Here is a 25,794-nt window from a genome sequence, read left to right on the forward strand (position 1 = left end):
CAGTGTCATCTCTAGTTGTGTAGATCAAAAGAGCAACTGAAGCTTGCGTTCAAAATATGGCAACATTGTCAATTTCCGCTCTTCGAATTTCGAAAATCGTTACATTTTGCCCATAAAAAAGTAAAGTATATAGCTCTATATATATGAGTATATATATACATATATGCGCAGTCGAAACTTTGCAACATGTACATTTTGGGATGAAATTCGATATAAATCAGAAGAAAAAAAAACAACAAAAGTTTTGCGCTGTGTTTTATTTAAAATGGCAACGGCCAAATGCGGCAGCGACGCCAGCAGAGACAGCTCAATGTCAATGGCTTCGGCATCTGATCGTTGGCTTTATATGTATGTATGTATAAGTGCATGTGTGTGTGTGTGTGCGAAAGCACCAAAAAGCGAAATAAATTATGCAAAGTAAAAATTAAATGGACAACAAAAACCAAAAAAGACAACAAGCGCAAACAAACAAAAACAAAAACAACAAAAATAATGCCATAAACGTTGACTTGTTTTGCTGTTATTTCTTTTAGCTGCCGTTTATTATTTTTTCTTCTTCCACACACACACACACACACGCACATACACATAATCCACACGAGTGAAGAGCAGCCCTGAGAAAACATCCACACTCACTCACCCATACATGCAAACGTAAATTTTAATGTTTATGTACTTGCGCACACATACATATGTAAGTACATATGTATGTACATAAGTTTGTGCATAAATAGATCAATTTATTGTCATTGTTAATTTTATTGCTATCCGTTTTTTTTTATTCGGTGCCTAGTTTAGAAAGTGAAACTCTAGAAAGCATGAGTTTGGAAACAACGCTGCATGGACATGTGAATTGCTGTGAACTGTCAATGTACATACATACATACATATGTACATATGTATGTATATATGTATGCTAGAGCTTCACACGTGTGTGTGGGTGTGTTTGTTATTTATGTCAGCTAGGACAACAACGACAACAAAAAAAGGAGCATAATTAAGATCACGCTATCTTGGCAAATACTAATTTCTTCATTCAAAGAATGTATTGTGAATATGTGTGTCTGTATTTGTGGCTCCCATTTCCAGTTGCCTAAGAACCGTTGCAATAACTGTGAACACTGCTGAGCATAGAGATAGGTCACAACTTTTTTTTTTTATTTTGTTTTTGTGGAATATGTATGTATGTTTTTCTTTAGCACATAATTATGTATGCAAGTATGATAATAATCTGCTGTATTTAAGAAAAATGTTTCTAATTTGTTGCGCCGTGCTGTAGAATTCTTTCTATTCTTTCTTTTTGTTGCTGTTGCAGCCAGTTTCTTCCGTTGGCGGAGAACAAGTTTATCGGATTTTATGCCGTTCCGACTTCTGTTTTTCTTAGCATTTCAAACGTAACTGTCAACAATGGGAGAAGCCGACGAAGATATTGTGCCGACAATGTGGTTGTTGTTTAGCTTCTTCTTCTTCTTCTCCCACTTGTGCTTCTGCTTCTATTTCTCTTTGCTCGTCATTATTATTAACCGGCTACAGGTGCGACGGCGCCGCAGCTGCTGAGCTGAGTGAACGCGTGCGCTTCTGATTTCTCAACTGTCCCGGGCAACGGGAACAAACGCTTAAAAGCTGCGCAGCAGCTGCGCGTCTATTCTCTGCGTGTGTGTGTGTGTGTGTGTGTGCGAGCCAGCTAGCAAATGTATTGATGCTCGTTTGCTTTGCTCACATACACACACACAAAACAGACGATCGTTGGCTTAGCCTAAGTTTGCTTTGCTCATGCAAATGTATGTTTGTATGTGTATGTGTGTGTGTGTTTGTGTTTATTTTGTTTACCGTTCACCTAGTTTGCGCTCTCCGAGCAAACTCGACCCAAAGACACTGCGTTTGTTTGACAACATTCAAATATCTCAGCTGCAGCAATTGGTCCGAGTTGTTGTTGTACCAAACGCAGCCCTAAGTTCATTACACTCTTTTAAGCTTTCGGGTTAGCGAGTGTGAGATACACACAAAAAAAAACCAAAAACAAACGGCGTTTGTTTTATCCCTCTTCATCTTCATTAGTTTTTTTTTTTATTTTCCGTTTTGCTGTTATTTGTTTGTGACTTTGATTTTATTATTGTTGATTGTTATTGTGCCGTTTTGCGGGGCTTTCGATGTTTCCATATGCAAATAGCTTAACTGAATTTTGTACTCACTTTTCATTTCAGTCGAACGAACGGATGAATCATTTCATTAAGCTGCCGCGTCATGTTTCCAAGCAGCAGCGACCCTCAAGTCCGCCCCAGTGATAAATCCATGTGCACACATACATACATACATATGTGTGCGTTTGTGTGTGTGTTTAAGGCGAGCTTGTTGTCCACATCGTTGTCCCGTGTGGGACGAAACATGACTCATCGCTTTGCTTTGCTTTGCTATAGTGTGACCAGGGCCGTCATCTAATTCCAATGATAAGCACGATTCGCCTTAAGGCGAACTCGAAAACTTCCAGTTTATATTTTGAATCATTGTTTTGTTTGTTTGGTTTTATCATCAGTGCATAAAATGCACATTATTATTATTCATTTGTGTATTTTATGTAGTCGCTGATATAAATAAATACTCATATTAGTTTATCAGTCGCTTGCTTAATCACTAACAAAAATGTCGTTAAAATGTGTTGGGAATTTTGCTGTTGTTTATTTCTGTATTATTATTTATAGGCTGTTGGGAATTGTAATGGTTTGTGACTCTTCATATGTATTTATAGTCATGATAACAGAAAACCCAAAGAATACGAAAAACTTCTCTCAAGTGCAGCGATATCAACAAAACATAAAATAAAGTAAAATACAACAAAAAATAAAGAAAAGTTGATAATAGCATTTCATTTCCGTTCTAGAAGATCAGCTTCATATCCGTTGATGGCACATACTCTCTCTCTCTCTCTCATTTTCTTGCCATAACATAGAGGATCCATCTTGATTCAATTTACGATCCATTGGCGTGAGTTGGGAACGGTTTTTGGTGACGAATGACAGCAAGGAGGAGGAATGATAAGAGCGACGCGCCTTTTAGGCGCACTGCTTTTTTTTGGGTGTGACCATTTGCGCTACTCCTGTTGCACGCACCTCTCTTGTCACGCGCATTCAAATCCGCACCCATACACACACACGTAGACACGCGTACTCACTCACTCACGTGCGTTTTCCAATTTGTGTAATTGCTGGCTGCATAGAAGAGAATAACAACAACAGCAACAACAACAAAATGGCACAAGAAATGCCAACTTTGTTTGAATTGCTGTTGTTGTCTGTTGCTTGTTTAATTGATGTTGTTCACACGCACACACAGACGCACACACACTCACACACACACGCCCAGCTGATGGCAGTGAACCGTAACGGGCCAACCCTGCGAAAAGCTTCACCCAAAAGGCACCTGGAATGGGAACAGCCATATGACTGCGAATGGGAATGAGAAATGGAATGGGAATGGGCATGAGAACAAACGTGCGTGTGTGTGTGTGTGTGTGTAGGCGGCGGACGCTGTACACTTACGAATACAGTACATATATACATACATATGTAAGTATAACACACACACACGCAAAGCGTCACTCATTTTCATTAAAAACCACTTAAGGTTTTGTTTTTGCAACCCACATTCTTTGTGGCCTTCTTTAGCTACCTCTGTCAAAGTGGAGACTCGCTGCAATGCGATCCACGCGATCCACACACACTGTCCACATGATCCGACCGACACCTAAGTCACACAGTGACGCCATCTGTCAGCCAGTTAGTTAATAATAAAGCAATTAACAACAGCCACAATGTGGATGATGATAACATTGCTTGGGTAATACGCTAATAATTAAAATATAAATACTCTACTGGACCATTTATCGGGCGTTTACTGTGTTTGTAGTTTAAGTTGTTGTGTCACAGTTACTTCACCATGCAAATATGTTGCTTTAGCCATATAAATGCAACACTAACGTCGCAGTAAACTAATAAATATATGTATGTATATGTATGTATGTGTGTGTGTTGTCTATTCTATTTATCAATTCAACAACTCGTTAGAACACACACAGATATGGAAAACTTATCAAGTTATTATGATATCAGCTACTAAATTCGGCTTATAATGTAATTTATTGCAATAATCGATTATTTATGTATTGGAAAGTTATCGAGTTATTGTGATAAACTTTATTCGCCAGCCGGCGTACATTATTTATTCTATTAATATATTGTTGTCTAGCAAACATTTCGCCAAACAAGATTTAACACCACACAGAGCCATCAAGCTTAAAGCTAATCAAACACACACACACCAACACAGACACGTTGCTCAGCAACAATGCGAGAGATGACGACGAAAACGACGACGAATAAGAAAAAAAGGAGAAGGAGAGTGAGAAGAAGAAGCAGCAGTAAACCAGCCCAGCCAGACGCCGTCAGAGTCTCGCCGACGCCGACGACGTCGCTGACGCCGCATTAAACCAAGCACAAAAACAACTTTAAAAATGAAAATAAATATACACAAGCAGCAGAAAAAAAAAATAAATACCTCCAGACTGTCTACTCACACAGACACACGTACAATTGTTGTAACACCTTCGGCTGCGGTTAGCAAAAGAAATGACACTGCAAACTTACGCCGCACACAGCCCACAATCCACAGCATGTTTTTGGATTTTGTCTGGCATCAAATCACTATGCTATTAATTGTTAATTGCCATTGTAATAAATAGCGGTTATTAGTTAGACAATCGTTAAGTAGTAATCAAATGCAGTCAAATTGTTTCGACATCCTTTGCAATCCGTAAAACAGCGCAACAATTTGTCTATTGGGTTATCACTTTGGCTCGCTCGCTCGCTCGCACTCACAAGTGAGTGCACTCACACTTACTCCTTCTCCCTGCTCTTTGCTCCTTTAACCACAACCACTGTCGAAACATTTGATGCTTTGATGCGTCGTTGCTTCTTCTGCTGCTGTTTGCTCGCCACGAAAGTTCGGTTTTGGCTAATTACATATTTTCTGCTTTGCACCATTTTTCATGTTGTGTGAAATGCGCACCCACTGAAAATAAAATGGATGGACACGCAGTAAGTTGAGCCAGACGATAAATGGCAGCATACATAGATAGTGGGGAGGGAGGAGACAAATGCACGAGGCACGCACAAATATAGGCGTACGTTGGCATTAAAGTGAAATTGAGAAAAATGGCGCCTCGCAACAATATATAATTCATTTTTCACTTTTTCCAAAGCTGCTTTAAATTCTCCACTAGCTGCTACTGCTTACTTCTTCTTCTTCGTCGCCTCATCATCAGCAGCGCCGCCTCACGCAATGCAATCGAAAGCCTGTTAGAGATGCTCAATTAGAGATGAGACACCAATTGAAGATGGCATATGTGAAGAACTAGTTCCAAGTAAATTCTCTAATTAGCGAACATATTGATTGCGTGTTTTTATACCCGCTACCCATAGGGTAGAAGGGTATTATAACTTTGTGCCGGCAGGAAATGTATGTAACAGGTAGAAGGAGGCATCTCCGACCCTATAAAGTATATATATTCTTGATCAGCGTCAACAGCCGAGACGATCTAGCCATGTCCGTCTGTCCGTCTGTGTGTCTGTCCGTCTGTCCGTCTGTGTGTCCGTCTGTCTGTCCGTATGAACACCTAGATCTCAGAGACTATAAGAGATAGAGCAATAATTTTTTTTCGACACCATGTGTTATGTTTGCACGCAGATCAAGTTTGTTTCAAATTTTTGACACGCCCACTTCCGCCCCCGCAAATCAAAAAAATCGAATAACAAGCGTAATTTTAAAGCTAGAGTTACGAATTTTGGAATATACAGTAATAACTTTAGTAGTTATGATCCCTGAAAATTTGGTTACGATCAGAAAAAAATTGGGGAAGTTATTAAAGAAATACTTTTGTATGGGCAAAAACGCCTTCTATGTATGTGTTGTATGTATGCGTATACGTATATACATGCTAGCCTCTATATTTGTATCTGTATGCAAGAGGCACTGCGATAGCTCTATTGGTAGAGTGCAAGCATATTACTGTTGCGGTAGTCGGGGGGACTCGGGTTCGAGCCCGCTCGGGGTACAACATTTTTTTTTTTATCGTATTTACAACAATTATAAATAAAAATTGTGGATTTTATTAAAGAAATATTTTGTATGAGCAAAACCGCCTGCTATGTATGTATGCGTATACGTATATATGTACATGCTCGTCTATATTAGCATCTGTATGCATAGGGGTTCTTAAGCAATGCGATAGCTCAGGTGGTAGAGTGCAAGACTCGCATGTTGAGGTGCCCGGGTTCGAACCCGCTCGAAGTACAAACTTTTTTTTTTTTTAATCGATCGAAAATACATGCATATTTTTAATATTTTGAGATTATTACCGTAATATTTTGCTTTTATTCAAAATGGGTAGCGGGTATTTCACAGTCGAGCACACTCGACTGTAGCTTTCTTACTTGTTTTTTTTGGCAAGTGCAATTTTTAGACATTTCGATCAATCGCCGCGAAGCTCATCGCTAACTGCATGTATTTAAGTAAATAATAATGCAGCGGTAATTAGACGATCAATTAACAACATTTTGGAATTTGTTTTCGTGCTGCGATTTAAGGCATTTTATTACTGCACTTTACTTGCACAACTTCAAATGAACTACACATCTAGTTCCATTGAGGTGATCACTGGCTAATTAGGTAAAAACAATTAATGAGATTTTAATGTTGAACTATCAGCCATGGCCAAAAACTGGTTGCTTATTGAATGATGTTGTACCTGATACCCGATATATCCGATGCGATTCAAAAAGTTGTAGTGAAAATGTACAACTTTTTCACTAAAGTGACTAAATGCGGCAAAGCAACTGACTGCAAGTGCAAATTGGGTGGATGAATGGGGTGGGGAGAGGGGAGAGCGAGATGCAATGGAGTGTATAAATATGTACATATGTGCATATGTATGTAAATGCCAAAAGCGCAAATAAACGCGCGTAAAATGCCCAATTAATTGCGAAAAAATTGTAAAAATTTTCTCATTCAATGACCTTGACAATGGCTTTGACTGTGGCTTTGGCTACGACTCGCAGCTTAAGTCGCAGCTCTCTTTATGGTTACAAAGTTCTCTTTACGTGTGTATGCGTACACTCAAACACACACGCACGCACGCTCACATACAGGCAGGCATGCATGCCGGGTATTTATTGTTGTTGTTGAGCAAGTGGCACTGCTTGTGTAGTAAGTAAATGTCTACGTCTCCACTTTCGTCTTGGTCTCCAACATCGCTTGCTTCGCTTACTTGAATGCGTGTGTGTGTTTGTGAGTGTGTAGAAAACGTGACGAGCTACGAACTTTTGGAGAAAGGTCGTTGATCATGGCTCTTGTAGTCGCTTTGACTGTATTTCTGTTGTTGTTGTTGTTGCTTGCTATTGTTGTTGCTCGCATAGCGGTTTCAAAGTCATCAGCTACGTCAATATGCCGTTTTTGGCAATTTAATTATTTCTAGTTTCAATAAAGGCAGTTGTGTGTGCACGTCTCTTGCCCCTCCCCCTCTTTGTAGTAAACTCCTGGCAAGGTCGCAGCGCATCTGTATGTATTAATGTATGTACGTACATGTATGCATGTATCTATGTATGTAAAAATGTACACACATTGTATGTAGTTATGTGCGTGTAACGCTTTTATCGATCTATCTACATACGCCACGAATTTCGGCAAAGGCGTGCCACACTAGCTTTTATGACAGTTATCTGATAATTGTTGCGATCTTAATTAACATCGTTAAAACAGTAAAACGAGTAAACAAATTAATCAACAAGTTCTGCAAAAACGAAGCAAAACAAAAACGGTGTTACCAGCTTGCCTAAAGATAAACACACACACACACACACATATGAAAACGGATCGAACATTTCAGGCAAAGAAATTCTCCACACACACATGCTTGTTACGACTACAATGATAATGTCTATTTTAGCAAAAGAGGAAGAAGAAGCAAGAAGAGTGAACAGAGTGGAATGCGAATTGTTGCTGACGTTTGCGAATGGCAGTTAAACAAACACCATGAGAATTGTTTCGGTTTCATGTTATTGGATTTTCTTTGAAGAAAAAAATGAAGCATTGAAGCAACAAAACAGATCCCAGCTCCCATTTCAAATTGAGCGTCTGCATTCAACAATTCCAATGAACAACAGTTGCAAACAATCAAGCCCAATTCGATTTCTTCTTGTCTACATACATACATTCGTATGTACATATGTACATACATAGATACATATGATGTATGAATGTACATATGTATATGTACATATAAATGCAAGGCGATCCAATGTGTGTATGATGAGAAAGGGGGAGAGGGTCTATCAGTAAAGCAACGTCACTTTGCCACTCCTTTGGACTGGCCAAGCATATTTCTGATAGTCTCTTCTGTCTGTGTGCCTGCGTTGTGAGTGTGTGTGTTTATGCGCTGCTGCTGCTGCTGCGAAAGCGCACGCCTGCGTAAGCCTCTCTCGTTCTCGCTCCTACTTACTTGCTCTGCCTTTTTGTATCATCAGCACGCACACTGTTGATGCTTTCCGCTGTAGTTGTATGCGTGCTTCACATGCATTGTACGTATTGTAGCTGACTGAGTATGTGTATGTCAGCTTTTGATATTGCTCGATTTCGGCGCGTCAAAATAGGCAATTCAATTGAAACAATGATTAGTCAAGCGGCAAAACTTCAAAATCACGATTGCCTGTGGAATGCGTTCATTTGCCATCTATGAGCAATCTGCACACACACTCACTAACAAATCTACACAGCCGCACATACTCATTGTTTTATATTTGTATTTGTATCTATGCTTAATGCAACTTTCCCCTCTCCGAAGCTGCCAACCTCTTATTCACTTGCTCACATTGCTCTCTTTCACTTTTCAAGAGAGCGGCTCCAGATCTGCATTGTCAAGGACTGTTTTTAACTAAAATAAACATCTCCAATATGACTAAAAATTGTTCAATAACAAATTATGTGCGCTTATATGTAGAATAAGTCATTTATAAGTTTATATCAATATTTAACCATTACCGGCTGTATCAGAAATTTAAAAATATGTTTTTGGAGAACCAAATAAAAACAAACCCCAAGTTGAGTTGAGTCAGCATTTTGCAGAGCACAGCAAGTGAATGAGCGCAATTTTGAGCATGTATTTGTGTGTGTGCGAATGCGAGTCTCTTTGTGTGCGAGTGTGTGTGCGAGTGCTGATGCCGCTATCTCTTTTGCGCAAACGCGTCGTTGACGCATCAACTCTGGCAGCTGTTTGGTCTGGCGCCGTTATTGCTGCAAACCGAGCTTTAAATTCAAAACCGATAACGGCTTCTGAATACTCTTTACTATTTTCCGCTTTTTTGTGTGTCACAGTGAATAGCGTATTAAATGAATGAATTCGTTATCATTGTACTTTGATTTAGCATTTTTTGTTTACATTTCATCACATTATTAATATATCTTTTTAAAATAATTATTTTAAATTGACTCTTGTTTAAATGGCTTAGTATTAACTTATTGCGAATTTAAATGTTGTTTGTGTCTTTTATGTATTTTAAATAAAACACATTTCTGTTAATTGTACTTTTAGTTATTTATTTAATAATTCTTATTGGAAGAAATCCATACACAAGCATTAGCTTATCGGCGATTGTGGCATTGGACAAATGGCCTTATTTTTTAATTGGGGAAAATTGATAATAAAAAATAATATTAAAATCAAAAGTACAGACAATTGTTTACTTTTTGATTGTTTTTTTTTTATATATTTTCTTCAACTATGAACGTATTAATATTAGTACAGCTGGGAATTTTATATACAAAAACAACTACAACTATTTTGCATATTTGTCACAATAAAAACATATGTATATTTCGGATTCTATAAATTCTTTATTACAGTGCGTATGATTCATATATATAAACAATGTGAACTATTCATTAACTATTAGAATATCGCACTTAGTTATCGTGGTAAAGTGACGCAACCTCAAATGAAAAAGAAAAAATAAAAACAGTCACACCCGTATCAGGGGATTATGCTGCAAAATACTCTACACTCAACACTCAACACACACACACACTCACACACATACGTATACTTACAGGCAGGCAGAGCGCGCAGAGCTCACACAGATATGCACACAGTGAAACGGCAACGGGGTAAAAAATTCAATTCATACCATATATGGTAAAACGCTCGCTGCTTGCTTGGAGAAATGTATGTATGTGCGTGTCTGTGTGTTGCTGATAAGGCGCCTAGCTAACTTACGGGTGCCGGGTTTTGTGTTCGAGTTGCCGAGTTGGGTTTTGGGACGGACACGGGCTTTATAAAACGGCAAACTGCGACCAGTTTTCATGTCATTACAGTTTGAGTTCTTGTGCTGTGTGGATATATTCCATTCCATTGCGACACAAACAAAACACCGCTAAAAAAAAACACCAAGCAAACTTCGTCTAAACAAAAGACACAAAACCGCAAAGACTTAATTTATATTTATTTAATTTTAAAACAAACAGACCAAATGTAAGTATTATTGTATTCAAGGCACCAGTAAACAAAAAAAAAATATAAATACAAAAATACAACAAAAAACATCAAAGTCATCGCAAAAACAAAAATCGCTCAAGAAGACGTGAAGAAATATAGCAGAAATTTTTTTTCAACAATTTTTTTTCAATGCAAGTGCTGTGTGGAATGTGTGATAAAGAATCGAGCAAAAGTCATTCTTGATAAACAAAAAAATATATTTATGTACATACAATACATATATGTATATTTACATACACATATACGAAATGGATTCGTAATCAAACTATCAAAAATATTAAGTCACATGCTGACGACGCCAAAGTGTTAAAAAAGTCGCACTCAACATTTATCTTATCGCTCGGATCGATAAGATATAACGGCTCATTTCGTAAGCTTAGAAAAGGCGAATTCAAGGCAAACACACACACACACGCGCTCAAATAGGCATATTTGCATGTGCATGTGTGTGTGTGTAAGTGGATCTTATGCTGGGGCGTGCCCACAATTAAGAAGTAGCAGGGCTGAACGTGGCCATTTTGTATTTGCAATTCAATTCGCAAAACACTTTCTATTTTTCCCACGCTTCAATTAACTTTCATAGCGAGCAAATTTTCAAAAAAAAAAACAAAAAGTAACTGCCAAATTCCCAAATTCGACGCATACAAGACACATGTGTACATGTGTGTGTGTTGATATTTATGGCATCCATCTCGCCTTCTCGCTCGCACTGGCTTCGTCTGCCCACAGCGTCAAGTGACGTAGACAAAACCACACACTTTGGGCCAGAAATAGTCAAAGAATCACGTCATTGCAGTTATTTGAATGCAAAAATGCCGGTTTTTTAATGAGCCGCGCAAAAAATGGAGAAAACCTTCGACACATAGTCACCGTCGTCGTCGTCGTCGTCAGCAGCAGCGCGACAACGCGAAACGCGTGAGAGAGCGAAAGCGGCGACATTTCTATCTCTCTGTCAACAACAATTCGCTTCGAAACATGACCATATATGGTCACAAAAGTTGGCTACCCAAAGCCGAGGAGCCGAGTATGCTGCTGTATATGCATGCGCTCTCTGTCGCACGCATGCGCCACCGCACGCTATGTGCGAGCGAGCCGGCATAACAGCAGCAGCTGCGCTCACACAAACGAAGACGATGACGACGAACGACGACGACGATTAACGGCAGCGACGTCGCTGCCTGAAATGGCTGTTAACTGGCATTCGTTCGTTTGCTCACCAGTTTGTTCATTCCTCTTTCGGCAGTCAATCGGTGCGGTTGCATTTAGAGTCGCTCTCGTCGCCTTCCTTAAACAGCAAAAAACCAAGTGTGTGGTTTCAGTTTTTCAACTTGAAAAACAATAAATTGAGTTTTTCCTAAACGTCGTTTGTTTAAACAAAACCAAAAGGTAAAAACAGTAATCCAAATGCAATAAGAACAAATAAAACGAGAAACAACTTACAAATAGGAGCCGGCTTAAGTAGTGAATTTTTTTTTTCTCAATTTTTTCGTGCAAGTGGCCGGCCGCCATTTTGAGGCGATTACACACGTATACACACACATGCAGTGAAACAAGAACAAGGAGAGTGGCGCCCTCCTTTAGCCGCACTCTTTAGCGCGCTCTTGAGCTTTTTTTTTGTGCACAGGGTGTTGCCCCTGAAAAAGAGAAAAAGAAAAGAAAGAGAGAGAGAAAAGTTCTGCTCTTTGCTTGTGGTGGCCATTTTGTTAATTTCGACTTTTTTTCTGTTACTTTTTGCAGCTTACAAAATGTGTGACGAAGAAGTTGCTGCATTGGTTGTCGACAATGGCTCCGGCATGTGCAAGGCTGGCTTCGCTGGCGATGATGCGCCCCGCGCCGTCTTCCCATCGATTGTGGGCCGTCCACGTCATCAGGGCGTGATGGTCGGCATGGGCCAAAAGGACTCGTATGTCGGTGATGAGGCACAAAGCAAACGTGGCATCCTCACCCTGAAGTACCCCATTGAGCACGGTATCGTGACCAACTGGGATGATATGGAGAAGATCTGGCATCACACCTTCTACAATGAGTTGCGTGTGGCACCCGAGGAGCACCCCGTCCTGCTCACCGAGGCCCCCTTGAACCCCAAGGCCAATCGCGAGAAGATGACACAGATCATGTTTGAAACCTTCAACACACCCGCCATGTATGTGGCCATCCAGGCTGTGCTCTCGCTGTACGCCTCCGGTCGTACCACCGGTATTGTGTTGGACTCTGGTGATGGTGTCTCCCACACTGTGCCCATCTATGAGGGTTATGCACTGCCCCATGCCATTCTGCGTCTGGATTTGGCCGGTCGTGATCTCACCGATTACCTCATGAAGATCCTGACCGAGCGTGGCTACTCGTTCACCACCACCGCCGAGCGTGAAATCGTGCGTGACATCAAGGAGAAGTTGTGCTATGTCGCTCTGGACTTCGAGCAGGAGATGGCCACAGCTGCATCCAGCTCATCCCTGGAGAAATCCTACGAATTGCCCGATGGTCAGGTCATCACCATTGGCAATGAGCGTTTCCGTTGCCCAGAGGCCCTGTTCCAGCCCTCATTCTTGGGTATGGAAGCGTGCGGCATCCACGAGACCACCTACAACTCGATCATGAAGTGCGACGTGGACATCCGTAAGGATCTGTATGCCAACACAGTGCTGTCCGGTGGCACCACCATGTACCCTGGTATTGCCGATCGCATGCAGAAGGAGATCACCGCCTTGGCTCCATCGACCATGAAGATCAAGATCATTGCCCCACCAGAGCGTAAATACTCTGTATGGATCGGTGGCTCCATCTTGGCTTCCCTGTCCACCTTCCAGCAGATGTGGATCTCCAAGCAGGAATACGATGAGTCTGGCCCATCCATTGTCCACCGCAAGTGCTTCTAAGCGGGCAACAGTTGGTGGCCAAAACGGGAGCAAGAGGAGAAGTGGAGTGGCAACAAAAACAACATCAACCAGAAGAGCTGCGCAATGTTATCACATCATCAATGTCATGTTGTGTTCTAGCATTAATTTAATTTATTTGACCACGAGATATATGATATAAAATGCATATTTTTTTGTTTTTTTTTTTAAATACCTTTTAATATAACAACTAAATTGAAACCAACAACTAGAAGAACGTACATCTATATATATATATTCTCAATCTCTCTGCCGCCATTCCACACGAACACAACACTCACACACACACACAAAACACATCCATGCAATCACTCCCGGGCATGACAACAAAAAAAAAAGACATCCAAAAAATATTCCCCAAAAAAGCAAAGAAAAGACAACACCATCAAATTGCAAAACAACAACAACAACACTAAGTTTTGTAAAATTTCAAACGCAACCTTATGTATTATTTTTTAATTATGATGTAATTATAAACAACAAAATGAAACAAAAATATGATGAAGAAAAAACAAACTTAACCAACTCTGTTTTCTATTCCTCTCTCGCTCTGACTATCGCTTCACTGATAACGCTGCTATGCTCTGACCACCACCCATCCGCCATCCAGCTCTCTTTTTTTTTGCCTTTGCCCTAACTGTATTTTCGCTCGCTTCTAACTTTGCTGCATTTTTGCCGGCCGGCGAATGCAATAACACACGCCACATACACACACACACCCAATCACATACATGCGCGCGTTAAAGAGAGCAAGGGAGTGTGGTGAGCAACAACGACAAAAACAACAACGGCAGACTCTTCAGTGCTCGCTCTTGGGATTTCGTTTTGTACCTTTTAAGTTGCAATTTTGTATTCGAATTTAATTCTTTTATTTTTATTTTATTTTTGTATTTGTACACACTTCTAATTGCATGCGTATTCGTATACGCCGTCAAATGTTAATTAAAATGTGAAATGCAAGAAAGAAAGAAAACCTAAAACATTACATTGTATATTACTTTTAGCTGGACAACAACAGCAAAAGATGAACACAGAAAAAAATACAAAATCTCGAATTGATGCTGCTATGTCAGAGGAGGTCAGCGAACTCAATGCGAGCTTTCATCGCCTCGCCTTGCGTCTCTTTCTGGCAAACTGTTGTCAAACCCGGCATTTTGAAGCTCGCTCTACATGTATTTGGTGGCTCTCTTTTGCTCTCTGTCTATTCCTCGTTAGTTGTGTGTGCGTGTGTAATGCAGTTGCCGGCATAAAACACGCACACACACATACTTGTGTATACATGCTAATGACCTTAAACTTAGAATATGTGGACCATTCCATTCATAAAAAGCAAATGACCAGACGACGACCCATCGCTGCGATTAAAGTGCCGTTCTAACGCTACCACAAATTGTTAACATAGTTTTTGTTCTTCTATTTTTTGTAAAATGTGGATTATAAATTACCATTGTGCCAGATTCTACATTTTTGATATTTGAAAGATTGTCTGTTTGTCTGCTTGCTGGGTGTCATCTTCGACATTTTCGGAAGATGCTTTTCAAACTTTCTCATCCATTAGCTGCAGTTTAACGGTAAATTAAGCTGCATGCATTTCGAAAATGGGGTATATTGGCTTTGAGTATTTAAGTGCATGTATCTTGGAAACTTCTAGAAAACTACTTACTTCAAATTTTCTAACAATGTTGCTGTTGCTTCAGGGGTTACGCCCCTGTCGAGCATATGAATGTATGTAAATATTTGCATATCCTGTTTATTTGTTAAGTTCTGCATGTGTGATCGACTGTAGGATACCCTCTAAAGTTCAGCATTAACTTAGTTAATAAAAACTTTATGGCAATTACAGTCAGTTTACATAGGTCAAGGGATTACTGGGTATCTGTCAACTTAAACGATATGTTTTCATTTTATGTTGCTCTTCAAATCAACTTTTGTACACTCGTTTTGAAGGGCAAGGATCATTCCTCAACTTTGTTAACATGCTTTGTATGCGTGCGTGTGTTATACTTAGACATTTCAGAGTATATACGACGGGCAAATGCCCTACAATCGGCATATTAGCACTTGCCACCCACTGGGTGCCCAAGTTTTGTGCCAGCAACAGGCGCAAGATGGCACTACTATTCCAAGTCCTGAATAACTTAAGTATTGCGCGCAACATACGCAAGATGGCGCCAAACGTATATCTATTGTTTTTCTTTGTATTCTTTTCATTTTAAGATTTATTGAACGTATTGTACTGCGCATGATACAAGTGTATATAAAGTAGCCTTCTTGCTTGTGCATTTTGCGAGTGTAGCTATTGTTGAATATTCAGTGAAATGATCTTTAATCCGACCGGCCAACGACGTCTGTATTTGATTTGAGCATTATCATATGTCTGCCCCTTGATCAAAAGAGTTCCTCCAAAGCAAATTGTTGCAACAGTGCTCAGACAGCAATTGGACAGCGAGTCGCACGTATCAAACATGTCGATAGCCGAGGCATTCAAGGATCAAGTAATCTTCGTTACTGGCGGCACAGGTAACCGAAATACCCAATAGAAACCATATCTTTTATTTAATGCGAGTCCCGTTTGGAAGGTTTCGTCGGCAAGGCGCTCATAGAGAAGTTGTTGCGCTCTTGTCCCGATCTGGGCAAAATCTATGTGCTACTGCGCCCCAAGAAGGGTGTTGCCATCGAGAATCGCCTGGAAGACTTACTCAAGACCAGTCTCTACGATCGTTTGCGTCGCGAACAGCCCCAAACACTGGCCAAAGTCGAGGCGATTGGCGGCGATTGCACCGAATTGGGTTTGGGCATCAGTCAAGCGGATCTCGAACGTTTGCGCGATGTCACCATTGTCTATCACTCGGCAGCCTCTGTGCGGTAGGTGGCGACACATGCGTTCCCTTAGTAGTGACCTTCTCGACCTTACCATGTGTTTCTGTTTCCGTTTCTGTTTGTATTTGGTAAACAGCTTTGATGATCCGTTGCGTGAGGCAATTTTGATCAATACACGTGGCACGCATGAGCTCATTAAGGTGGCATTGCAGTGGAAGAAACTAAAGGCGTTCATTCACGTGTCGACAACGTATTCGAATCCCACCGAATTGGAGGTAGAGGAACGCATATATCCGCCATATGCCGATTGGCGTACCACCATTCAATTGGCCGAGAATTTCGATGCCGAAACTCTAAATATCTACAATCTCAAGTGCGTGACAGTTTACAATATTTTATATATAGTACAGAGCATATTTACTATATATTTCAATATCCCTTAGGTATAGCAACTTTCAGCCCAACACGTATACTTTCACCAAGAGTTTGGCCGAGCATGTGGCCAACGATTACAAAGATCAGCTGCCAATTTCCATCTTTCGACCTTCCATCGGTATGTAAAAAGTGCATAATGTCCAAATACCCAATAGAGTCCGCCTATATCATTAAAATCGGGTCAACTTATGGCCCCTAACAACGATTGTATCATCGAGGCTAGCAATTAATGATATGTAGCGGTAAAGTCAACGATCTCGACTCGACAAAATATATGTACATATGTAGTTATACGATTTGGATTAGTTATCGATTCAATTTTAGAAAAAACTATATAACAAAATTCATATACTACCTCGCGCTGGTACCGACTCGACGAAATATATGTACTTATACGATTTGGATTGGTTATTCGATATAACAAATATTCATACATAACCTTCTGCTGGTACCAGAGTCCAAAACCAACAAAATCAACTTGATGTTCAATTTTTTCGTTTATAAAGTTTATTATGGCATGTAAAGGAGCAGCAAAAGCTTAAACAAACCAGAGATATAAACACAGCCTCCCGAAAATCAGCTGGTACCGTCTCTAGCATCAAGAGAATACAGTTTTCGTTTAACATAAATGTTAATTATGAATGATTTTCTATTTATCCATTTGATAGTGATCTCAACGTTGGAGGAACCGGTGCCGGGATGGGCGGATAATTTCAATGGACCAACAGGAATGCTGGTGGCCTGTGGCGTTGGCATTCTGCGCTCCCAGAACTGTGATCCCTACATTGTGGCCGACTTTGTACCCGCCGATGTGGTGGTGCGAGGTCTCATCATTGCCGCCTACAAGTATTTGCAAGCGCCTCCCGTGAAGGAGCAGCCCATCGATGTGATCAACTGTGCAACGGCAAACATCTCGCCCATCACCATGGGCCAGGTGATTGAGATTGGCAAGCGTTACATACGACAGAATCCATTTGAGAAAACACTTTGGTTGCCAGGTGGCAGCATTACTCTCTGCCCCGTGTTGCACTTTGTGCGGGTAAATTAAGGTGAATTGATTTAAGAATTTGATATTGAATCCAATTTGTTGTAGTTTATAACGATGCACATCATGATGGCCATTGTGGTGGACTCTCTGTTGCGTCTGAGTAATGAGAAGCCCTTGTAAGTTTGCAGCCCTGCGAAGTAATCGTTTTTAACCTCACAAATCACAATCACAATCAATTTTTCAGCCTCTTGAAGCTGCAGCGTCGCATCTTTGCCGCATTCCAAGCCCTGCAAGTTTTTGCCGTCACCGAATGGCATTTCCAGAACGAGAATTTCCGCGCTCTCCACGAAATGGTGCCACCCAATGAAGTGTAAGTTGAAACTTAACAATCTTAAATTTCGTGGATTTCATTTTGTATTTTTGTTTGTTGTGTCTAGTGCCGTCTTTGGATTCTTACAACACTCGAACATCAACTATGTAGAGTTCTTCCAGAATGGCATTCGGGGTGCCAAGGAGTTCCTGCTGAACGAGAGTCCCGACAGCTCCAGCGGTGCCAAGTTGCGCATGAAGATCTTCTATGTTCTAGATTGGCTGTGTCGCATCGTTGTCTATGGCTTCTTGTTGCGTCTTATTTACAGGTTTGTTATGCGCACTTTTATTGCATAGACTGTCGTCGTTCCTGAATTTGTATCGTTTTTTTTTTTTGTATTTTTTTTTTTGTATCATTATTTTTAATCAATTTTAATTTACGGCTATGGTTAAATAAAAGTACACATTGTTTTTTTTATTGAAATTCGAATTTTTATTGCCGCGTTGTGGGCGCCCCCTAGCGGTTGGCAGTTGATTGCGTGCTACTACTTTGTTAGATGAGTGTTAACGATAACACAACGAGAAGATTTTAAAATACCAAAACATTTTACATAATTGTTGCTCTTCGGTGTATTAAGAGGAGTCATATAAAAAATCGTTACAAAAGCTCTCTAGTTTCAATGTTATTAAGCGCAACCAAATGCTATTCAAAAGAGGGCGCTCGTTGTGGTATAAAATATTAATATACCAATATGAAGTGTTACCAGCGTGTGCAGTTTTGAAAAGTGGTATATTTCGATGACGTGAAATAGTATATTTACGCAATGCAGCTTGCGGTCACGTTGTAAAAAGCGACTAATTTTGCGTGAAAAATGAAGATAGATTGAAAATGAATACCTACAAAACGATAATAAATAAATAAAAAATGTGTGTGCAGCCTAATTGAAATTGCGCAAGTGTTAGAAAGAAGCTAAGCGTAGCTAACTGGGATTAAATAGGTGAATACAAGTGCGAGAGCTACAAGCAGCGTCGTTGTCTTTTTCGCTTATAACATTTTTTGCGTGTAGAATACTCAACCAACACACACAACTGGAAAATACAAAACAAAACAGAAGTACAACAAAATAAACACAAACAAGTTGGAAATTAAATTAATTATAATAAGTGCAATTGTGGATGCAAAATGCGTATGCTGCGACAACACATACAACAATAATATAAACACTAATTGTATGAAAATTTGCAAGCGCGAGATTTGGCAGCTAACATAAAATTGGGACTGCAGTTAAGCTGCTTCTTCTTCGTCGAGAACGTCGTGTGGTTCTTGTTGTTGTCGGTAGTGTTATCTCTACAGTGTGTAGAGTGCGGAGGGGGCGGGCAACGACGGCGGGTGGCCGCTGGCTGGCTGTCCACCAAAAAGCAGCAGCAGCATTGTGCTGTTAATTGGATTAAGACCAAAATCGACAACGGCGTCGGCGGCGAAAGAGTTGCGTGCGAGAGAGATAGCGCGAGCGCAGGAGAAGTGCGAGGGAGGAAGAGAGAGAGATGGCCACTACACAGCAGTATTCATTGCGCTGGAACAACTATTTGCGGCATTTGACGTATTCGCTGGACAACCACAGGCTCAACGATGACTTTGTCGATGTCAGCTTGTGCGTCGATGGGCGCAAAATCAAGGCACACAAGGTGGTGTTGTCGTCATGTTCGTCGTACTTCAAGGAGATCTTCAAAGAGAATCCGCATCCGCATCCTGTCATTATATTTAAGTTTATCAAATTCGAAGATCTCAATTCCATAGTGGAGTTTATGTACCAGGTAAGTTGTTGTATTTAAGCATCCAAATATCTGACCTATATATTAACATATTATATATCTTCTTAGGGCGAGGTAAATGTGCAACAAGAGGCGCTGCAATCGTTTCTACAAACAGCTGAATTGCTGGCGGTTCAAGGACTCACAGCTGAGGAGAAGGAAAAGCCGCAGTTGCCGGTGGCGCCGCTGATTAGCGAACACAAGCTCATCAAGACGATACCCAGCACAATACGTGCCGTCAACGAGCAACAGCAGCAGCAGCAGCAACAACAGCAGCAGCAGCAGGTGGCTGTGGCAACTGTTGCCCAGGCGCAGAATGCAACTCAAACCATCGAAATACCAACGGCCACGCTGTTGCAGGCAACGGCAACGCAAGTTCAAACACAAGTTGCTGCCGCTGCGGCGGTAGCGCAGTTGCAGCAAGTGCAGCAAAGCCAACAACAGCAGCAGCAGCAACAACAGCAACAGCAGCAACAACAACATCATCATGTACAAAGCACGCAGATACAACACATTCAAGTTCAGGCGGCACCGCCACAGCAACAGCAGCAGCAACAACAACAGCAGCAGCAACAACAGCAGCAGCAGCAGCAACAACAACAGCAGCAGCAGCAACAACAACAGCAGGTGGCAGCGCAGACGCAACATCTGACCATCACCAATACGGTATCGCTGCCAACGGCAAATAGCGTGAAGAAACGCAAGATTACGTTCTCGGATGACGATGACAACATCTACACCACCGAAACGGTCGATTATGCCGTCAAGGACGAGCAGACCATTGTGAAAAGTAAGTGCCGCAGCTTTAGCGAACCGCTCCTCGTTGGCCACACTCCAATCCTAGTGAACCGCGCTTTTTGTGAACCGGTTCACAGTTCTTAAACCGCAAACTAAACTACTATATGGTAGTTCAGCTTTGCTTAACGTACTTCAGTCGCATCATTAAGTTTCCTATTTACAATTTCGTGAACTTTTGAACCGGTTCGCAGTACTTGAGTTGCAAATTGATCCTCTTTATATGCTGGTTCATATAGTGAATCAGTTTGCTATGATTTTATTATTAATTAACATTGCTTACTTACTTACCGGCTTACTTCTGTGACTTTGTCTAGTTAACTGTGTAAATTGTACCATGTGTGAACCGGTTAATAGTAGCTATCTTTTCACTTGGTATATTTATATCACTTCCGAACCGGCTCGGAGTCTTTAAACTGCAAACCAAACTACTATGCGGTAATTAAGTCAAATCATTTAGTTTCTTTTATAAATTATGTGTTCCTTTGAACCGGTTCGCAATACTTTAATTGCATATTAATCCTATTTATATGCTTGTTCATTGAGTGAACCAGTTTGCTGTCCTTTTATTGTTAATTAACAATACCCAGCATACTTCAGTGACATTTTAACATATTGCATCATCTGTGAACCAGTTTGCAATAGCTAACTTTGCACTTGGCATATTTATATCCCTTGCAAACCGGTTCGCGGTATCTAAACTGCAAACCAAAATACTAAACGATAGTTCAACTTTGCTTAGCATACTCTAGTTACATCTTTAAGTTTTCTACTCAAATTCAGTAATCTTTTTTACCGGTTCATAGTACTTGAATTGGAATATAATTCTCCTTATAGTGAACCAGTTTGCTGTCCTTTTTTTTTGTTAATCAACCTGTCCATATTGTACCATCTGCGAACCGGTTTGCACTTGACATATTTATATCACTAGCGAACCGATTCACGTAATCGAAACTGTTTAGTAAACCCAATATTAAATTCCTGACTTTGCAGCTGCTGATATGACCTTTCTGCGAGGGGCCGTCAAAATGGATATACCCGATTATATAGTCAGTGAGGTGGACGATCGGCTGTCGGACGGCGCCACACCACAAACGTCACAGGATGCGACCACCGGAGCCGCACAGACTGTGGCTCAATACTCATCCGAATACGAGATCCTAACTGAGTCTGAAATCGAAGAGAAATATCAAGCTGATCCCGATAATGCTGAAATTGCCATCGAAATGAGTAAGTCATCTTTGTGTTATCCACTTTGAAAAACAAACTTAATGAGAATATGTTTTTTTTTAGCACGTTTGCTGGGCACAGCGAGCGGTGCCACAACCACAACCACCGCACAGGCTGTGCTCGATGATGCCGGCGGTGCGACGACGGGTGGTGCGACAACAGTTTCTGTAACGCCAGTGAAAACCGATACCAAAGCCAGCGGCACCAACGGTGAGTGTTTGCTTCAACCTAAACTTTGCTGTCCTTTTCTGAACCTCTTGGCAAGGATGCGTATTATATGCAAAATTACGATCAAATGTTTGGAGCATGTTTCAATTGAATTTGAAGAATAGCTAAAGAAGTGAATTTAACTATATTTTTATCGTATATGATTTTGTAATATCTTGGTTAAAATGCGTTTCATTTTAATGTATGAAACGCTTAAATTCTTTAATTATAGATTCGATTATTTAACGATTTAATGAAACAGAGCATAGTAAAGTTATCTTAAACTTAATAGTTTTTACCCTATACTAACAAATTCAAATTAATGCAATATATTTTATGTACGATATTTGAAATTCATATTCAGCTTATAGACTCGATTTTTTTCTTTCTAAGAAACTTGTCAAATTCTTAAAGTAGTTTTGATGTAATTAACACAAATATTAGAATTGGATTTTCAACATTTGATTTTCTTGGTTTTTATTATAATTGTGCTTAGATTATGCATGATTTCTTCATGATTATTATGCTTTATGTTTATTTTTCCGTTGTTGTTGTTGTTCTTGGCGTCGAATATGTCTCCAAAGTGTTTGTTAAAATATCTAGTATAGTAAATAAAAATAATAACGTCTCTCTATAACGTAATCCTGCCCAAAAAGAGATGAGTGAGTGAGAGAGTGAATTGAAAACAGAAATGGGACAAAATTCGAGAATTGCGAAAATTATGATTGTATAATTTGTCCTATTTTTCTGTATATTTTTAGATTCACCCAATAATAAATGGACAGAATGTCAGTTTTGCAAAATGGTTATTACCACGGTGAATCTTTGGAGACATATTCGCACCCAACACACGCCCCAACCGCCGCGCAAGTGTGAGCTCTGCAATAAGAATTTCAAGAACAAATACAGCCTGAGGGAGCACATACGCATCTCACATGAGCAGAAGGTCGCCATCAAATCGGAGAACTGATGGACAATCTTTGAGGTGCAGCAGCATCAGCAGCAGCAGCAAACAACCCAGCAGCAGCAGCAGCACGGTGTCAATTGAATCCCCAATTCAAGTGAATGGAGAGAGAGAGAGACAGCACTAACAAAGCGAGAGAAAAAGAGAGAGGGATAGATAGAGAGATGTAGAGAAAGAGAGGGAGCAACATAACGTCCAAAAGATTAACAAAATGCACACACGAAAAAATTATGGCAAAGGAAATTTACGACACACACTTCGCACATATGCAGATCAACATTGAAGCAGTCAGTCATCAGTCAGCTAAAGAGTCAAGAATATATAGTATATATATATTTGTAGGTTAGCTCATTGTGTAAACTGTTTGTTTATAGAACTAGCAGAGAACGGAAGGATTTTGTTGGCATAAAGAAATGAGACTGCTTTGAATAATTCCTTAGTGGAGTCTAAAGACTTCATAAAGAATTCTATCCACCTCCCAAAGTGTGCGAAGCAGTCTCTGAAAAGCTATTGGACACTTTTTAACTAATTAAGTTCCCATGAATAGGATCTATAATAGTTTTTTCTGCTGTCAACATTCTTAAACAGTTTCAATGAACAACATCTATGGAAGTCTTCTGCTGTCAATATCCTTAAACAGTTTTTCTGTGTGTGAAGTAGAAATATTCCATTTGTCCTGACAAATTTGTAACGAAAATTTCAAAATTCAAAATGAGAAAGTAAAAACCAAAAACCATTTCAGTCATTGAAGTCAAACAGTTTGTGGAACTGGTGCATCCAATCCCTTGCTGTTGACCAAACCATGTCATCTATATACCTAAATATATAGACTAAATATATCTATTGAAATTACTTGCGAAATGCAGTTGAAGAGAGACAGAGAGAAAGAGATAAGGAGTAACATATATCTAGCGAGTACAATATATTGTTTTTTAATTGATAAATGTGTAATTTTTTTTCTGTTGTATTTTGAGTTTTTTGATTAGTTAGAAAAAGTGCGTCTCCCTTTCCGTACATCACAAGAATTGTACATAGAAAAAGAAGTTGAAACAGAATTTTACAATTAATATGAATAACTTGTGTTTGTATTTATGTATTTTGCTCAACACAACACACACACACACATCCCAAACACACACACACACACACACAACTTGTACAAAATGAATTAGGTTTTTTTTTTCTTAAATTTTTCTGTATATTATCGATTACTTTATAAAAAGAGAGATGGAAACAAGCTCCCAACACACGCCCTAAAATTTAGCTAGTACTAAATATATATTATACCTTAAATGTAAGCCCATTCAACTGGCGTATTTAATTTAAACAATTATGTTTTAAGCATATTTATCATTGTGAAAATTCCCAGCTACAAAAAAAACAAAACACAACTCCCTCCCCCAGAAACACACACATACTAAAGATAATATATATATAGATTATATATACTTAGTTAATTGGAAGGCTAATTCTTAAATGAACAACTCATACGTATTATAAAACACATATATATGTATATGAAGGAAAATGATATATAGACATATATATATTTACATATATCGTATCGATTATAACAATTTTTGATGTCACGATCAGCAAACGACAGACAAACCAAGAAACCAACAAAACAAAATAAAACAAAAATAATAAAATGAAAGAGAAACAAACATAATATAATACCATATTATATTACTCTATATACAAATACAAAAGTGCAGTCAACTGAACAATTTGCTCTTCGGTCTGATCCGAAGTATTTCATGGATTTTTTTTTGTAAGTAACAGATTTTTTGGTGTCCCCCCCGCGTCTTAGATAAATTATATATATATATAGATATATTTGTGTAATGTGTAACAGAGAACAGAGAACCAAATATGCATGTATATAGAAATATTATTAAAAAAAAAAAACCAAAACAAAATACAAAAAAAAAGAAGGTGGAAAGATAATGTTTTGAAGCAACTGCAAAAATAAATATTCGAAAAACGAAAGTCGAAAAATCAAGTACACATAATAAAAGCCAAGAACTAAACGTATTTCCAGCTTAATTGAAGACTGTTTTTTTTGTTCTATGTATTAGGATTTAATCTACAATTAAAAATGATAATTTATTCAACTATTATCTTCTCTTTTAGCTGCCGCCTCGACTCTTTCGACGGCTGAAGATGCAGCCGCTGTGGCGATGCCATTGATCTGCACCTTCTGCAAGCGGCAATTGCAATCGATGAACGCTTTGAGACGCCACATTGCCTCCAGGCACTCGGAGATCCAGAGCAAGGAGTACGAGTGCTTCATCTGCATGAAGAACTTCAAGACCAAGTGGTCGCTGTCCACGCACAATTCACGCTTCCATCGCGATGCGCGACTCAGCAAAGAGTTGACCAAAATTGAATTTGTCGATCATCCGTTGAATTGAGCAAGAGATTCTGAGACTTAGATCATTACGATTTCCTATCCTATTTTTTTTTTGTATTTTTTTAGCTGAATTTGAAAATTTGCTTTGTATTAAAGTTTGTAATTTTCATAGATTGTTTTCATGTTAAATTTATAAATTTGTAATTTTTATAGTTTATGCTCTAATTTATTTGATGGCAGTTTTTCTCGCATTTTTATATTCTCAATTTTAAAATTTGTTTTATACTTAAATGTGTAATTTTCAGAGATTGTTTTCATGTTCATTTTATGACATTTCTATATTCTCAATTTTAAAATTTGTTTTATACTTAAATGTGTTTTTTCAGA

General features: G+C 39.5%; 3 protein-coding genes across 5 annotated transcripts; all 3 read left to right on the forward strand.

Annotated features, from left to right (window-relative positions):
* The first annotated feature begins 10,406 nt into the window (after window positions 1-10,406).
* Window positions 10,407-14,012, forward strand: LOC133847118 (actin-5C). Of its 2 annotated transcripts, none has more exons than XM_062281919.1 (2): window positions 10,407-10,573; window positions 12,335-14,012. In XM_062281919.1, exon 2 carries the CDS (start codon window positions 12,343-12,345, stop codon window positions 13,471-13,473), a length of 1,131 nt encoding a protein of 376 aa, XP_062137903.1. In that variant the 5' UTR covers window positions 10,407-10,573; window positions 12,335-12,342; the 3' UTR covers window positions 13,474-14,012. The 2 variants fall into 2 exon arrangements, with proteins under 2 accessions (XP_062137903.1, XP_062137902.1); XM_062281918.1 differs by lacking the exon at window positions 10,407-10,573 and adding an exon at window positions 11,822-11,983.
* A 1,868-nt stretch (window positions 14,013-15,880) lies between these two features.
* On the forward strand, window positions 15,881-19,170 carry LOC133847635 (putative fatty acyl-CoA reductase CG5065). Its single transcript, XM_062282805.1, has 8 exons — window positions 15,881-16,011; window positions 16,071-16,356; window positions 16,448-16,684; window positions 16,755-16,864; window positions 17,415-17,785; window positions 17,840-17,910; window positions 17,979-18,104; window positions 18,172-19,170. Exons 1-8 carry the CDS (start codon window positions 15,957-15,959, stop codon window positions 18,398-18,400), a joined length of 1,485 nt encoding a protein of 494 aa, XP_062138789.1. The 5' UTR covers window positions 15,881-15,956; the 3' UTR covers window positions 18,401-19,170.
* A 141-nt stretch (window positions 19,171-19,311) lies between these two features.
* LOC133847634 (protein bric-a-brac 1) lies at window positions 19,312-25,500 on the forward strand. 2 transcript variants are annotated; one of them, XM_062282803.1, is made up of 5 exons: window positions 19,312-19,858; window positions 19,925-20,645; window positions 21,644-21,880; window positions 21,944-22,090; window positions 25,188-25,500. In XM_062282803.1, exons 1-5 carry the CDS (start codon window positions 19,589-19,591, stop codon window positions 25,466-25,468), a joined length of 1,656 nt encoding a protein of 551 aa, XP_062138787.1. In that variant the 5' UTR covers window positions 19,312-19,588; the 3' UTR covers window positions 25,469-25,500. The 2 variants fall into 2 exon arrangements, with proteins under 2 accessions (XP_062138787.1, XP_062138788.1); XM_062282804.1 differs by lacking the exon at window positions 25,188-25,500 and adding an exon at window positions 22,849-25,052.
* Window positions 25,501-25,794: the final 294 nt, after the last annotated feature.

The sequence above is a fragment of the Drosophila sulfurigaster genome, chromosome X (assembly GCF_023558435.1).
Source record: "Drosophila sulfurigaster albostrigata strain 15112-1811.04 chromosome X, ASM2355843v2, whole genome shotgun sequence".
NCBI lineage: Eukaryota > Metazoa > Arthropoda > Insecta > Diptera > Drosophilidae > Drosophila > Drosophila sulfurigaster.